The sequence below is a fragment of the Xenopus laevis genome, chromosome 6L (assembly GCF_017654675.1).
Source record: "Xenopus laevis strain J_2021 chromosome 6L, Xenopus_laevis_v10.1, whole genome shotgun sequence".
NCBI lineage: Eukaryota > Metazoa > Chordata > Amphibia > Anura > Pipidae > Xenopus > Xenopus laevis.
In genome coordinates, this window is record NC_054381.1 from 36418433 (window position 1) to 36436034 (window position 17602).

General features: G+C 36.8%; 1 protein-coding gene across 7 annotated transcripts in view; it reads right to left on the minus strand.

The window, feature by feature from the left end:
• Window positions 1–17602, minus strand: part of etv4.L (ETS variant transcription factor 4 L homeolog) — a 47528-nt gene that overhangs the window by 16961 nt on the left and 12965 nt on the right. For all 7 annotated transcript variants that reach the window (XM_018266390.2, XM_018266388.2, XM_018266387.2 and 4 more), the window contains 2 exon segments: window positions 5041–5170; window positions 2134–2322 (listed from right to left, as the gene is read on the minus strand). In XM_018266390.2, the coding sequence (XP_018121879.1) occupies window positions 2134–2322; window positions 5041–5170 (319 nt within the window).

The window sequence follows — 17602 nt, forward strand, 5'->3', positions numbered from 1 at the left end:
TATCTAAAATAATGGCAAGGAAAGTTATAGTTATAAGGGAATATTCCCTTGAGATATAGTATATTTTATCTGCATGGGATAATAAATTACATGAGGGATTTCAAACTACTGTCCCATTTTGTCTGCTATGGCAAACTGAAATCACCCATCAGGTGACGTCCTTTTTGGAAACAGTTGGACAGCAAAGCTTCCATTTATTCCATAAGATTCAGATACCTGGAATACTTGTGACTAATGGGCTTTTTATAATTACAGGGCTATTGTCTCCTATATTTTACTACAAACTAACAAAAAAGTGCTTTAAAAGAGCACAAAGGAAGGTTTTTGTGTGTTAATGATGCTAATTACCAAGAATGGTCTCCAAGCGAGAAAAGGCAATCATTTTGTCAAGACAAAAGACCACAAGCTGCCCCAAATAACATTTTAATGTAAAATGTCTGTATCTAGTGCAGAACTGCTTGTGTGCAACAAGAAGGACAAGTAGCAGAACAAAGCAGAGGCTTATATAATGGCGTGTGTTCTTCCGTTCTGTAGTAGAAACAATTAAACTGTAAACTTTACAGAGCAGGGATTGAACAACTTAATATACTGGTCATTTAAACAAATTAAAACAACAGCACAGAGGTGGTAAGTGCCAATTCAGGGATGTTCTGGCAGCAATTACTACAGTATCTTGCTATTCTGTGCCACTAAGAAATGAAAATTAAAAACCCGACTTAAATCATATGTATCCGTAAAGCATGTCTGCTACAAGTGACAGATATTTTATCTACTTGCATACCAGCGTTGATTTAAATTGCAGTAATAGACAGCACCAATCATCGATTTGTTATCTTTAAAAAGCCTTTATTGGGACATCGGCTCTGACCCCAAACACCCGGCAACGTTTCAGACCTTCCACGGTCTTTTCTCAAGCCTGGTGGCTTGAGAAAAGACCGTGGAAGGTCTGAAACGTTGCCGGGTGTTTGGGGTCAGAGCCGATGTCCCAATAAAGGCTTTTTAAAGATAACAAATCGATGATTGGTGCTGTCTATTACTGCAATTTGAATTGATGAACGGATTGAGGCTGGAAACCGTTGGACGTGCATCATACTAAAGTTGTTTGGAGGTGAGGGTGCTGACTGTGTAAATTGTGTACCAGCGTTGATTTAAAACCAATGTAACAGAGTAGTTACATTTAAGCTGCAGTACAATATATTTGCAATGCAAAAGTGAAAGCAAAGTAGTTTAATTTCCATACATCTGTAAGAATCTGGGGATAAAAACACAAAGAATAAATATCTGACCCCCTCCAGACGGACTTGTTTTACAATACAATGTGATGCCTTCTAAACATGTTAAGTTCAGCTTAATATATCTATTGATTTGCATTATTCTAACATACTAGAGAACTATACTTCAATCAGCACAAAACCTCTGATTTTAAACTATGGGTCTTATTTTAAATTATACAGGTTATTTTAGATTTCAATACTTAAAGGCAACATAACAGTGAAGAAGCAAACATAATGGCAGCTCCTACATACATGCATAAACAAACAGAAATCTACAAAAAAAAAAAGGAATGTTCTGTGTAAAGCAAGACCTTAAAACTGAAAAAAACACTTTCTATGGGGATTAATATAAAACAGTAGATGTGAATAGTTTTGCAACATTATAATTGTGTTTGCATAGTACTCATGTAACTTATTTTCTTTATATTAAATCAAAACAGTCTTGCTTTATGGTAGGGATTTTAGATAAGTTCAATATTAGAGTGTGTCCCATAGGACAAGATCAGATCAATTACCCTTTATCTGAAAGGTTCATTAATATTTACTACCTTTCTGCTTGGCATGCCTGTAACTGTATTAATAAACAGTGCGAAAGAGATAAGGAGGCTTAGCTAATACAAAGTAACCAATGCACTAAATTGTATAATCTGAAACTCATATTAAATAGACATATTTTTGCTTGCATGAAGTTAAAGGGATACTGTTATGTTAGGTTGTCCCCACCCACCTTCCCAATTCATGGCACGCCTACAGGTTTAATTGGGGGGGTGAAAGGGATGTAAGCTGCTGGTGTATCCAGTATGACGCAATATAAAAGAGTATTGACATGATGGTAAAATATATATATATATATATATACCTATGGTCCATGGAATAGCCGTTATCAGAGATGGGTTGAGATTGAGGAATATGCGTTGGGTAAATCCGGTCTGGTTTTGGAGTCTGTGTAGGGTTGGGTGATGCATGATGTAGTGGGGACACAGGAGTACTTGAAGGTGTTGGTGGGTTTGAGGGCCTCATTCCAACTTGTGGTTTCTGATCATAGGCACTAGAAGAACACAAAAGAACAAACCTTATTAAGATGACAAATGTAAACACAGTAAACAAGTTCATACTTCATAACGGAAACATATATTAACATAGCAAAACTACGCAACAGAAAGGTTACCTGATCCTCGCAGTGAGTACACATACAAGTCACAATGCATTCTTTTGCTCGACGGACAGCATATTGTAAATCACTTTAAAAGCCTGTCTCAGCTATGCTAAACAAAAATGCATTACAGCAGAGAAAGCAAAGGTTAAAAAGCTTTTTCAAAACACTCTGCTGAAAAGCATTATTTTTCATCTAAAGGAACGAAAAGCCAAGGGCCCCAAAAGAGCTTCATAAATTATAAAACTGGCAACTACAAGATGAGTAAATTAGAAAGGTGTCTTAATCTCTTTAGATGGTGATTGGGAATTCATCTGCTGAGTGTGCACAGATGGGTCCTTTGGATTAATATTCTTAAACTGTTATATTGTTCCTGATTATCAGAGCTATCTTTAAGAGAGGTCCGTGCAGCGCACACTGCCCAAGAGCTCAGAGTAAAAATTTAAATGATATATAACAGATGAAATATATAAAAGCTAATCAATCACCTACTGAACGGACAGGGTTACAAATATTATGAGGATAATGGCCTCGAGGAAGGGACTGTAGCATGGCCGGTATAGGAGGAAGAAAAGGTGCATATAGTAGCAATGGGGATAATGGCCTCTGGGAAGGAACTGTGGCTGTGGGATATCCGGTATAGTTTGGAGAGATGGTGCCTATAATAATAGTGGGATAATAGTCTCTGGGAAGGGACTGTTGCTGTGGTATAGCAGGTATAGTAGGGAGAGATGGTGTCTATAGTAAGAGTGGCATAATAGTCTCTGGGAAGGGACTGTGGCTGTGGGATAGCAGGTATTGTAGGGAGAGATGGTGCCTATAGCAGGTATAGTAGGGAGAGATGGTGCCTATAGCAGGTATAGTAGGGAGAGATGGTGCCTATAGTAGAAGTGGGGCTTCTCCAAGTTCTGACTGCGACCCGCCTAGCCATATCTTCGCACTGGAAGAACTCTATGCCACCGACTCTATCTGAGATAGTTACTAGAATTAATGCAAACAGAACCTTTGAAGCAGGTATTGCAATGCTATCTAACACTATGGATTGGTTCACTAATATTTGGGCCATATGGGATTTGAGAGATTTCGTTGCCAATGGGACCCAAGGAATCCACCCCCCATCTATTAGCTAGGCGTGAGCGGCTTGGTGTGCCGTTCTATACTTTTACTTAGTGAAGGTGATTTGGTACACTAGTACAGTCTGTCCCGGAAACAGAGTACCGGTTCTATTTTGACTTAACGTACATCTATTCATTCTGACGACTGCTGTGGTGAACTGGGTTTCTCTCCTGGTTTCAGTTATTTGCTTGTCTGTACCTTTATCTGTATCCATTGTATATGCTGCTCTACAGAAGTGTAATGTTACAATGTTTCATGTGACTTTTGTAAAACCAATAAAAATCTAAGTTACAAAAAAAGAAGTGGGGCTTCTATCCTTTGGGAAAATAATGTGGCACAGCAGGTATAGTGGAATAAATGCAAGAAGAATGACTCCCAGAATCCGCTGAAGAGCAATTAATTGAAGAATACTACTTTATATAATTATTTAGGGTTGGAAAGCATGTTTTGTCCCAACCCCCCCACTTCTAAACCAACCCGGCTGATTATTCAATCATTTGCTAAAGTGGTGAGTCCTAAACTTTTGCTTACCACAATTCCATTTATTTCAGCAGTATGCTAGCATGTTCTTCACTGTATCTATGGCTTTGTACAGCCACTTAGGTGCTCTTTATTTCTGAATTCTCTGTATTAAAAATTCAAAGTAGCAATAATGGAGCCAAAACCAAGCACTTAAAGCATCACTAAAATAAAAATTGCATTGCTTTCAAAATGGCCCACTACAAATACTTGTAATCAGTAAATCTGAGAAGTTACTTTGCAGGCTGTATACAGAAGAGTTCTTTAACTGTAAAGTTTAATTACTCAGTGCTCTTTACCGTTAGGATGTCTGGGAGGTTAAGGAAAGTAATGACTACGCAATAGACAGACCATAAAAAAAAAAAAAAAAATGATTATCCTGAAAGTGAATGGACATGGGTTTGATACTGCAAGGGCTGTGGCACATGGGGTGTTTTTTCTACCAGTTTATTTTAGCTGTCACAGAAGCACCCAAACAAACGACAGCTTTCATGATTTCAATGGGATCATGAAAACAGTGTGTATTTTGGGACAGAGAGACAGCAGTACTTTGGTTCTCAGTGAAAATCGATGGGGGCAAGAAACATAAGGTGCTTCTCAAATTCATAAAAGCCACCCCTATGCCATCAGACCAAGGCCAGTCCCACTTGAAGATTAAAAATCTTTCATATCTATTCGTCTGGTGAAGTCTGAATGGACTCTTCTTCTCAAACATGGCTGAAGATACCATTAAATTAGCTTCCAAAAGAATTAAAAAATTTGCCATGATATTGCAGTTTTGCATTTGGTGTTTGCAACAATTTTGTGGCTCCCAGAAGCCTTAACCAGCCAAAAGAGCTGAGGGCCAAAATATAAAACTTGTATGTAATGCATTTCAATTCAACAATACAATTGTAATCCACATTTATTTATAATCAAAGCTTGCTTACAAGCTTCCCATATTTAATTTTTTGGCAGGGTTATGCTAGTTGCCATTACCTGACATTGTACAGGCACTTTTCCCCATAGCTGAACTTGAATGGCTGTTCTTGACTGCAAGCAGTGTTCAGTTCAGAGCTGGGGCTGTGTGGTTCCTTCTTGATTTTTAATGGCACACAATGAAAAGCCACTAAAAGAGAAAAAAAAAAAACTTTTTAGATTACAGCAAATACTTTATAGTTTATACAAATAACACATGCTAAATATATGCAAACTATTTTTTCTCAATTGGACGACTTACAGACCAATATTTAAAATTGTATTACATGGACCAAATACAGATAAAATTAAATGTTTTGCCTACACAGACCCATAAATGTTTTGCCTAAACAGACCCATTCATAAAGGGCTATAAAATTGGCAAAATATGGAAAAACCATGGGTTGGCCTTTAGATAATCAGGTTCCTTCTAACATGCCGGATATAAGTTGAGCAGCTCATTCTCAAGTAAACAATCATTCGACTTAGAGCCCATGTCCATAAATTGTATGGGTTGACTTTTAAGGTGGAAATACACGGGCAGATTAAAGCGGTCGATATCAGTCCTTTAGACCGATTTGGCAGCTTATCTGGGCTCCCGACAGGTCCTCCCGATCGATATCAGGCCAAAAATCGGGCAGATATCGATCCAGGAGCACATCGGCTAGTTGATGTAGTCCTGCGACCCGTCGGAACCCATTTGTAGTATTATAAATTGATTTGGATTCACCCGTTAGTGGGCATATCAGGTTAAGATCTGCTCGTTTGGCGACCACTTATCGTGTATGGCCACCTTTAGATAACCGGGTTCCTTAAATCCACGTGTTTAACGTCTGAATAGTAAGAAACCCGGTCCCATCAGTGGATGCCACAAGGTACTGAACACATTGTAAGGATCGAGCAATCTTGTTCTTCAGGCTATTATTCTTTATTTCTATAGCACCTAACATATTTCAGTACTGTCCAACAGGGATGGCACTCATGGCATTCAATTATATTCTTCTGCTAAAGTCCAACTCAGAGGCAAAGCTAGAATACCAAGCATTCCTCAGCTAGTTAGTTGGGAGGGCATGTGTTTGCACTGCCTCTTGATGGTCGTTGGTAAACTTAAAATAGTTTTAGGAAATACGGTACTAGATGTGCATGCATGGGAACTTAATAAAATGGGGCGCATAATGCAATTTTCCCTGCCTGCCCAAGCTTCCATGTACAAACACCAGCAATCATCCTGTAGCTGTTGAAAGGCCAGAAAGAAGGCTGATGTCACGGTTCATTTCCTGCTCGGATTCCCTTCGATTACAAAGACATCTGCCACAGCATGAAGACGCATATGGTGGGGTAAATGCCAAGATCCAGGTGGCAGAACCATCCACTATGCATTAGGGGCTTCAGGGTGTCTGGGTAGCGATTGTTCACTCCAATCCTTTTAACGGTTGCACACATGCCTGCACATCCAACAAACCGATTTACTAAAAGCCTCAGTGTCTGACCAGTACATGCCAAAGGAAGTCTTGGCTAAATGACAAACTTCTTTTAGCATGTACTCTATTCAATATTAATTATGTTATACATCATTTCTATACAGTTAGTCAATTTTGGCAGGCTGGCCACTGGACAGCAAGAAAACTATTAAATAATTTCATTTCCTGTGGTCAGTATTCCCATGTGTATCATACGCAGTAGCACAACACACCATACAACTGTGTTTAAAGCCATTTGCTCAAGGAAGGCGGGGGGGGGGGGGGAGTTTGACAGTCACTCGAATGCCAAAATACAAACTCATATTTAGATAAACATGGGTATTCTAGTAGGAAATACTTTCCTATAATTAGTAATATTTTCTCTTTAATTTTAATTCTTCCAAGATGAATAAACACCCACCCTTTTGTAAATACATTTTTTTTTTTTTTTTTTTTTTACATGAGGATTACGCATGCACACTGCTTAAAATGACAGTTTATCTTCCTGCCCATTACTTCTGTTAAAAGGCACTCTTCCATCTCACTGGTACTTGCACAAGAAAAGGCAGCACATTAAATTTCTGCAATTTGCTTTACCTTACCACATGGAGTTGGTGCGTGTAAAAGCCTGTTAAGTACTAAATTATTCCTTATCAAATCACCATCATCTGGAGTCATGATCAACGCTAATTAAATTAAATTCACTGAACATGGCTCCAGCCTGCTGCCTGCTGCATATATTTTTTGCTTGCATATTGTAAAAAAAAAAATCTTTAATGTGAATGGACTATGCTGCATCATCTTAAGTGTAATGTACAGTTCCATTTAGTGACACACAATGTTGAATCGCCTTCTATTCCATAATGATAGTAGGTAATCATTTATTCATAAAGAGCCAAAAAAATATTCAAGGGTCTACAGAAGGATTAAATACTGGAGATGCAATGGTCAACGACTTAAAATTCAGAGAGGGAAAAAAACACTTAAGAGAGCAAGAAAGGAAGGAGGGAGACTGGCATAAAAAATTAAAGACAAGCACTTTCCAAACATTATCTGGATGCTTAGATTTAAATAGACAGCACAAAAACAGGTATTTTGTCCCCACTAAATTAACCAAGCCAAGAGAGCACATTTTTTGTATCTATTATGTTGGCTCTAATAACCAGGTCAAGTTGTTGGCCAAGCAATAATATTCCCTTTAGAGTAGAGATAAATAAATAAATTTCAAGCACATAAGGTTTTATGACTTTTTTCACTGAAGGAAGAGAAAGTAAGCTCACTAGAATTACTGGAGCACTACACTGACACCTGACCTTTCTAAGCACAATGAGGGACAAGGACAGGTGGGTGGAAATTTGCATTAAGTAGGAAAGCATAACTAAAGCAATTACATAGCATGGTAAATTTAGCCATTCTAGTTCTGGAGACAAGGTTCCTAGGATTTGTACAGCTTTAGTTGGGTCTTTGCTGCTGTTTGAACAGGCTCCTCCTAGTATGCGGAGAACCTAGGCAATATCTAAAGACTTGGAAGAATTCACGCCAACTCTGCCAGGAAGCAGTTCTTTTTAGCACAACCATCTTATTCAAATTGAACATATTTTTTCAACATTTATATTGAATTTTGGTGTGGAATGTTTTCTGCCAGCTGCCGTAATGCGTGAATTACAATCTCCGCACAAAATAGATCTTGTGCCTGTGCACAAAAAGGTCAGTTTCTTTAGAATCATTATGCTGTGGTAAGTCCTCCCTACAGCTTGTCATCCCAAATAAGTGCTGGTGAGCCTTGGTTTCATATACATGGAGTCACTCAACAACCCAGAACAAGGCGAGGTTAGATCGGCCGGATCCATAGGAACGTCCATATGTTCCACCGTATATATCTCTGGTCAAGACCAGTACCTCAAAACCAAAGTCCAGTGGCCATGTTTCCATGCCTTTATATTTGTCTACATTTAGACAAAAATATATAGTCATGGGTTTCCTGAATCTCTAGAACATTGTTAAATACTAGTAAGAATATATTGCTTGTTAATGTTCTTTAATCCTAATGAACTATTTTCATTAGTCTCTGGTCATTCATGGTCAAGTGTGATAAACCTTTAAAAACCTACCAGCACCGGGGAAATGGCTAAACAGCCCTTGCTAAGCCTGTGTACATATGGGTATGTATAAAACAAATATTCAAAGTAATGGCATATTGCAGACAAGGCAAAAGTTTGAAGATGCCTCATAGCTTGTTCACAGATAATCAAAATAATATCAAAGCATTATGAAGTGCTTACAACTTTGGTAAGACAATGAATCTCAAGTGTCTGGCTGTCGGTTTCCCTATCTATTCTGTTTGTATATGCCAAGAGAAAGAGAATTAAACTAACATGCATGCAAACATACACACGACATATAAATGTACATATTGTGACGTGTGTGCAAAATGCATCAATTAAGACAGCTACATGTGTGTGCAAGATATACATGTCTATTACATTCATTTTCTTTTTTTTTAATACAAATATTCATAAATGGCCCTGACTGAAGATAAACTTATCTTATGGAATGGTGAGCGTTATTGTGAATTTGCCACCTGAAGGTGATAACCCACTGAAAGCTGCTGATTTAACTAACCCCAATTAGCACCTGGTTAAATTCCAGTGGTAATAAAGGTTCCTCTAGAAAAATGACAGTGTCACAAGGCTTTTTTTTTTTTTCAAGCTGTCTTCCTGTATACACAACAAAGATGAAAGCACTTGACATATATCAGAGCCTCTCAAAGATTCTCTTCCAGTACATTTACCTCTGCCAAACCATATCCCCTCCCCCACACCAAAATCCATTACTGAAAGGCCTAATCTCAGCTATCAGCATAGAGTGCCTTTTATGGAGCCATTAAACCATTTCTCTTGTTTACTGTGCCCGAAGAAAGATGTGAATTATGTCTATGACATATCTAGCGATAACATTTCTAAACTGCTATTAAAATGCAAACTGAGAAAAAAAAAAAATAGAAATCATGATTGACCTTACATTCTCTATCTGGGTCCTTCAGAAATCTTGTGTTGGAGATTAGCTGTAAAACTGATACATCTTGTGATTTCAAAAAACAGTTGATCTATTTGCATTTTCTTTAAAAATACAAATTTGCATGATTGTTATATTTCCCCATTTTGTGTAGTCACACCTTATTAGTACTGATCACGTCATCGGCAACTGTTTGAAGTTATAAGGCTTCTTTTCCTCTCAATAGTTATCTTCTATGAGCATAAGAGCAAATTGAGGTTTCAGCCGCAGAAAACTCACATGGCAGCTATGTGCCCACAAGAGATGCAAAGTTAAAGGGATACAGACAGATGTACCCGAAAAGCGCAAGTTTGAAAATGCAGTATACTACCACTTTAAATCACAGGAGTTCAATGAACAAGGCTTGGGCTAAACATAATTGTTGCCTATTGTATGAATTACAAAAAAAAAAAGCTATGGGTTTTTTTTTTCCATTCTTGAGCTACTTCACGAGGACCAAACATTGAGTAGCTTCAATCCCATGTTTGCCAGGTTTAGTTTAAGAAATAAAATCAGTAGATTTTAACGTATGTTAAGCACCAGCCCTAGTTATTACCACTAAAAAGTAGGTATACTGGCCCTTTAAGTTGTGTAGTTTTGTCTACTTATAAAAAAAATTTTTTTTTGCTTGCTTCCATGGCCTGGTGTATCCTGGTAATCCTGTAATTATTTCTAGAATACTGAAGTTTTGCTTTATGGGAGGGTCTAACACCCTTTACCAAAAAGTATTTTTGCTACACTGTCATTCATTGGCCTTCTTTAATGTTGCCTACAGCGTACCTAGTTTTTACAAGTTTGAATGATTATCCTTCAGCACACTTTATGAGAAAAAAAAAACTGGAGACTATATGTAAAAAGTGGCACTCACTTAAAACAATCAACACTATTGCTCAATAGAACATATTTTAATATGGTAGACTAGTAAAACTTTAAAGTAACAATAACGGCCAAAAAGTATTAAAGTAATGAAAATATCTGTACTTTTCACTGAAACTGGTCTGTTTGCTATAGTTCATTCAAACAAGCTGCTGTGTAGCAATGGTAGAAAGTGAAAAAGGGCTATATGGCACAGGATAATAGTGGATAACAGAGCTATCTACAGAGCTACAGAGTTTATCTGCTATCTGCTGTGTAACCTGAACCTTTTTTCCTTTGAATGGCTGTCCCCATGGCTACACAGCAGCTTATTTATATAAACAATAGTAGTGTTTCTGACACAAACACACCAGTTTTACTAGTGCAGGGCAAGACTGCATTATATTTTTACTTTAAAACCCTGGTTTTTTTTTCCCCTTTAAGACAGACCAGAAATCCGGATGCCACATTTCCAGGTCAGAGTTACCAGCCTGTGGAGAAGGGGACAGAACAGCGAGGTCATGGGGTTTGGAATGGGCGGATCAGGGGAGGAGCATGAATGGAGGCAGGGGCATAACTACATAGTAAGCAAACCCTGCGGCTGCATGGGGGCCCACTAGGCCCTAATTGATGACCAATTTCAACATATATTGGTAAAAAAAGGACAACCTCTGGATATGTTGGGGGGCCTAAAATTAATTTGCTGTGGGGCCCAGTAACATCTAGTTATGCCACTGAATGGAGGGCTTGAAAAGCTGGGTAGGGTGGCATAACAGTTCAGGGTGGTACATTACCATAAAATTTATGATACTAGACCAAGCCCAAGACATGCTTGTGAAATCCCGGCTATGGTAGCAACCCTAATCATAAAGCACAAAATGGCTTTTAAATACGAATCCATACAAAATGTACAGCAAATCTTAAAACAATTTATATATTTGCTGGAGCTGATTTACAGAAACAACTCAACCTTGTATTCTAACGGATGTTTTATCCTTGGGATGATAATTTTTGTACCAAAGAATTTTGCAATCATCTAATATCAGTTTGCTTAATATGCCAAGCATTAGGCTGTATTGTATTACAGTTTACCATTAATAATGCAACACATTTTCTGGAAAAGCAAAGTGAGCAGTTTATCCATTCATGCTCTGTGGAAAAAACAAGTACTAAACATGAGCAGGACCCACATAAAGAAATTATAAAGAACTAGTGCTATCCACACTCTGTACCTAAATGCTAACTCATGGTGTGAAAAAAAACAAAACAAATTAACATTCAATCATTCAGATAGGCTGATGGTCGCCAGCATTGTGTGTTTAAAATCATCTTCAAAGGTGTGATATGATGAAGTAATACAGATATAAATAAACATGCAGTGATTGTAGGCATTACAAAGCATAACTATTACATACTTCTAATCCAGGGACCTGAGCAATGATCTTCCGTGACCTGTACAGGAAACTTGTTCAGTGGAAGACACTTATAGAGCTGTTTAGGGATCATGTTAATGTAATGTATGCTTATGATTATAATCAACACAAGGGCATTATGTCACTATAGGGAAATGTGTAGGTTATCAAGTGGATAACCTTGGGATAAGTTATATTTTATTCAACTTCTTTTTGTATATTAATTTGTTGCCCTTGAAACAACTAAATGTAATGATGCCAGGTACCCTATAAAATAAGGAAATTGCTTATAAAGTGGAAACATCAAGCAAAGCTTCATAATGTGGGTTATTTCCACAATATAAATTATCTTTATAGTTGGGCAGGTTTTATGTAGAGCGTCCAGCTAAGCTAGCGCATTTTTGAGATGCACAGCTGATTGCATTGAGAGTAAATGCAATGAGGAACAAATAGGGTAGCACAAGTAGGGTTGCCACCTGGCCGATGTTTTACCAGCCTAGCCGGTACAAAAATAATGTTTGATCCCAATGTTATTAATAGGGAAAAAAAGATAAAGGGGCAACCCTAAGCACAAGACGAGACATGCAGCTGCTCAATAGGGTAGAGGATATGTGGATCCTACTGAAGAGGATCCAGATTGGCACTAGAGGGGGGTGCTCCGCGGTATAAGTCACAAACCTAGACGTATATCCATTGTGTTTTGTCTTGGGACTATATGCTTGTCCCCATACATGGTTATATTTTTTACATCATCATCATCATCATCATCATCATCATCATCATCTAGAGTCCTCTATTCTTTATAATAGAATGGAGAGTTCACCTTCATTTTCTTGATCCCATTTCCTTTTGAAAGGTTTATTTTTCCTACCTGGATATGATTGTAAGAATTTATAACGTGTGTCTTTTTTGCAGTTTTTTTTTTTTTACACTTGCTGTATTTATTTTGGCTTTTAAGACTTTTCAGCTAATATTTGTCTCATTTAGTTTTAGGAGTTGCATACGTTTTGTCTGGGCTTAAATGTATTCTTTGTTTCTTCTGTGTTATGTGAATAACTGTTGACCAGCCCATCTATTTAGTTTTTATATTGTTAAAAAATGGCTACCAAAATACTACACAGATTTCAGAAAAAAATAAACTGCAAAAGAAGATTGATTAGAACTTGGACTAACCGAGCCTGAATAATTGAAGACAGTAACAGTTTAACATGTCTTGAGGAAATCATACTGCTTAAAACAAAAGATGTTTTATCAAAGTAATGTTCGAAAGTAACAAAAAAAAAAAAAAATGTAGAGGCACTCGGGACGATTTTTTTATGCACGGCACAGGCGACATATCTTCCCATGTGACACTGCCCTTAAGATTCAAAATATGGTCAATCTTACAAATAATACGGCATATTCTTTAAGTATACAGATGGGTTTTAAAATATTTTTCTACCGTTTTAAAACCAAACGCAGGTTAAAGGTGATCAACTAATGATAACCCTCACACTGAATTGATTTGCTGCAATAGAGAACATGTTTGAGAACATGTAGAATATGGTTCAATGCCAAATTCTGTTTGTCCGGAGATGCAAAATAAAAAAACACTTGCTCCTGTTGAATAATTGTTTTAGGACAAAATTGCAGAGTTTAGTCAGTTTTCTTTAATATTTGCAATAGATAAATTATTTTGAGATGCTTTTGTGGTCAGTGACCTCTTGAATGTGCCAAATGGAGGCACATTGGTCTTTTTGGATTAATTAAGAAAACAGAGGAGAAGACAGTCTCAAATTTTTGAACATTGGATTTAACAGGGGAAACCAGTCACACTTGAAGCCTTTATTGGACTGAATGTATTATTGGGGGAAGTTTTTGATACAACACAATCACTTTCCCACAGTTTGCAAAATCCTGCAGAATTTGCTTAACCTTCATATTTATTTGTCTCCACATCTGCAACAACCATCTTATATTGTTTGGAAAATATAATTTCTGGCTATGCCATTTGCATGCTGAATTTGGAGTTCTCTGAAACCCTAAACAGTAATAGCAGTACAAGTGTTCACATTAGCTGGAAATACATTGTCGATCTTAGAACACAAATTCATAATTCAAAAGTTTCATTCCTTGTTGCTATAGATATCCAAAAAATGCAACTTAGTCTTCATAGACTATGGGTACGTTGAGGACTATTTTTTTTCTATTTATATTTCTCTGTCCCATGCCTAGTTCTGACTAAATACACCCATATTGTTTATGCAATTGAATGATTTCTGACATAACTGAATCTAAGTGTGTTGCAAACACTAAATATGAGTTTTGATCAACTAAATCAATTGGTTACCACCAGAGTGTCTGAAACAGACTAGTGGGGTTAAGTCAGAAGTATAGTTAGGGTAAGATTTGAGGGAGCATACCTGCTTTTTCTTCCAGATGATCATAATAGACCAATTTTAAAGGTCAGTAGGGATGAGATCTGGGGATGAACAGTTATTTGCAGTCCTAAATATTTTTAGTACTATGAGTGAATGGCTTATAAACTTTAATATATCTATAACATTGCCATTAGATAATTCGGTCTTGACCAAATGTTAGACCTAAAATTGCAAGTTCAGATTAAAAAATATTATACAATCAATTTTATAGGGTAATTAAACTACAAATTTGATCTGAAAATAAAATGTTGTTTAGGACTATCCAGGAAATCTAATGCCCTCTCTTTCAACCATTTCATCCTCTCAGCAGAGTCATAAGTTCTGGTCCCCATATGTAGCACAGCCTGACTTCTTGAAATCCTCTCCAGAATTTTTTTTTTTTATAGGAATGTTTTTATAGGAATGGAATTGTATACAGGAATACAAGACACCATCTCCTTATTTAGCTATTGCACATATTATACAATAAAAATTTTTCATGAGATGATTCAATCACAAGTGTGACTACCCCCTTCAGGGATTATTCTATTTTAAAGAAGAAATTTGATGGAAATTAGGGAGAGATTCACAAACAGATTCTGTTACATGTGACTTAGGACATGTGAGCACCAGAGATGGGTCTTTTGGGCAGCTGTTGTGCAATGCCACAAACATTTATCAAGAGGTGTTTGTAATAGTTTCTTGACAAGGACAGAGGTCTAAATCTGTGGTTGGGCTTTAAAGATTAGTAAATTGCCTGGCAGGGCTTATTAGTGAAGGAGCTGTCATGGAAGAAATAACTTCAGAAGATTTTACATATACTTGGGTTTATAATGCAACACATCCAAATGAGAACTAATGGGCACAATTTGGCTGGCTTTTGTCTGCAATTAATCAACACAGGAATGTCTTCCCAAGAGACATTAATACAAAATAGCTTGTTTTTAGAGAATTTGTACCAAGGGTTACGCACATAAATTGTCACACAAAACAATTTATCTTGGAATACAATATTAAAAAACACTAGGATAGAAATAAACTGATTTGCCTGTGAATCAGTGTTAAACTGTACAAATTTAAAATAAAATGCATTGCAACAATTCTTATTCTTTATTACAAGAAATGAGAACTGAAACGACAGGATGCAAATATATATTGCATCATTCACAATACAAGTTTCTTAGAATTCTCTTTCCTGTTCTGCGGAACAGGAAGCTATTTGAGGCAAGCTATTGCTAGGCTGCCGTTAAATAAATATTATGAACAAGTAATTAAGTTCAATCAAGAACACAGACTTTAGTGGGCTGATGGGATAGAATCGAACCCCAAGTACATTTATAAGTAACTGATATTTGAACACTTGTGCATATATCCTAACATTTTGGAAATTGAAAGATGGTTAAAAAGATTTGCTGCGCGGAGCGTGGCGGAATTGTGTGACCACGCCCATTTTTGTAACCACGCCCACTAACTATCCTGTTCATTTTACAAAATTTTGCAGGTTAAGAAAATTTAATAACACATAAAAACCACAGAAGAGCCCTACTTATCTTAGATTGTTACAATGGTTTCTTTGCTTATCTTAAATTGTTTCAAATGTATCTAGTGCACCTGTCATGTATTCTGGGCTCTCTGCCAAAAGCCACTTAAAGGACCAGTAACAATTTTTTTTTTTAATTCGTTAGTATAGAAAGAGAAAAAAAACACAAAGACAAATTAAACTTTTAAATTTATAAGTCTTTAGGAAATAACGTAATGAAACTCCGCTTGCGCTCCTCTTCAGAAAAGGTGATCCGCCGTTCCATGGTGTGTCGCTCGATTTCTCCTATTAGCCTTCCTTGTAGGAGATAGCCAGGGAGGAGAAATTGAGCACCGCATGATGGATCGTTGCCCCTGTCACTTTTCTGAATAAAGACTTAAGACTTGCCGATTTCAAAGTTTAATTGGTCTTTGTGGGGTTTTTTTACGGTCTATATGAACGAATTTAAAAAAACAAATTATGTTACTGGTCCTTTAAGTTTTAGAAACGTATCTTTTTGTGGCTGTTCAGTGCAGGGGATCAAAGAGAAAGCGGTCAAAAATTGGCACTATGCCGCGAAAAACGTAACAATTGGGAGGTATACTTGTGTGAAACTGACACTTTTCATATCTGCAAGTAAATGTATACATTTAAAAGTACAAATTTGTCCACAAAATTTGAAACCTGTAATTTTCAAGATTTTTTCCATAATTTTAGAGCACTGTGCCTTAAAGCTACTAAAATCATTAAATATAAAAAGGTGTTTTTCCATTAATATAGATTTATGCTAGCCTAGTTATCACAGAATACTCAAAGTACTGTCTTATTATTACAGAGAAAAAAAAAATCAAAGTTAAAAATGTAAATATTTCTTGTTTAAACAAGAATCTATGGAAGTAACAGACCATTCTGGATTACCAGGTTTCCAGAAAATAGATCCTAACCAATTTAAGGGCTCTAAAATGTTAAAAAGGCAAGTGTAATAACTTGCAAAAAATTTTTTAAAATGTAGTCAATGCATATTAGCCTCCATTGCTCTATGAAAGCGCTGCAGATTTATCTCTATAAACAATAAATGTCAGTTGTAATCATGCAAGTGGCCCTCTGACTTTACACAAATGAACACAAACAAGTGATAACTGTCTCAACAAATATTAGCTGTCTGCAGAGTAAAGAACAGTCACCAGTGTCTGCCACAAAACCAACTGATGTGTTGCTCCTTACGCATGAATTGGAAAGAATAAGTATTGAAGAAATGTATGGCATATTGTCAGCATAAAGCAAACAGCCAAGTTAAGGTTTCTGTCAAAGGAAAAACACTCGTTATTCATGGAAACATGAAAGGAAAAAAAGAAAGGAAAAGGCATTCTTCATTCTGCCGAACACCTTGAGTGAGAAAACACACAGAGCTCTCAAATGGTGTAACAAGTGGTGCAGATATACGATGTTCTGTGCAACGTTTCCTACAGAACACTGCCATGTAAATTTAGAACATGGAGATGCAGCAACACCATTTAAAAGAAACACTAAAACTTCCATAGAAACCATATTAGTAAATGAAGATATCAGATTACACAATTGTATTAACTAGACCTGCGCCAGTTTCTACTCCAACAGTGCGCTCTAAATAGAATACTTACATCCTTTACATTGGCATTTATGCGATAGCGGACGATGGCCATTACCAATGCCACAGATTTATAAATTGTTAATAAAAAAAAGTTTACATAAATCCAGGCAAATGTTGGTTGCTTTTCATTTAGTCTATTGTAATAAAATATATCCCGGCTTATCGCAGGATTATGTGCTCTTCGCCTAACTATTCAGTACAACTTTATCTAATATATATTTTTATTAGTAGAATAGGGAACAGCTATACTGCTT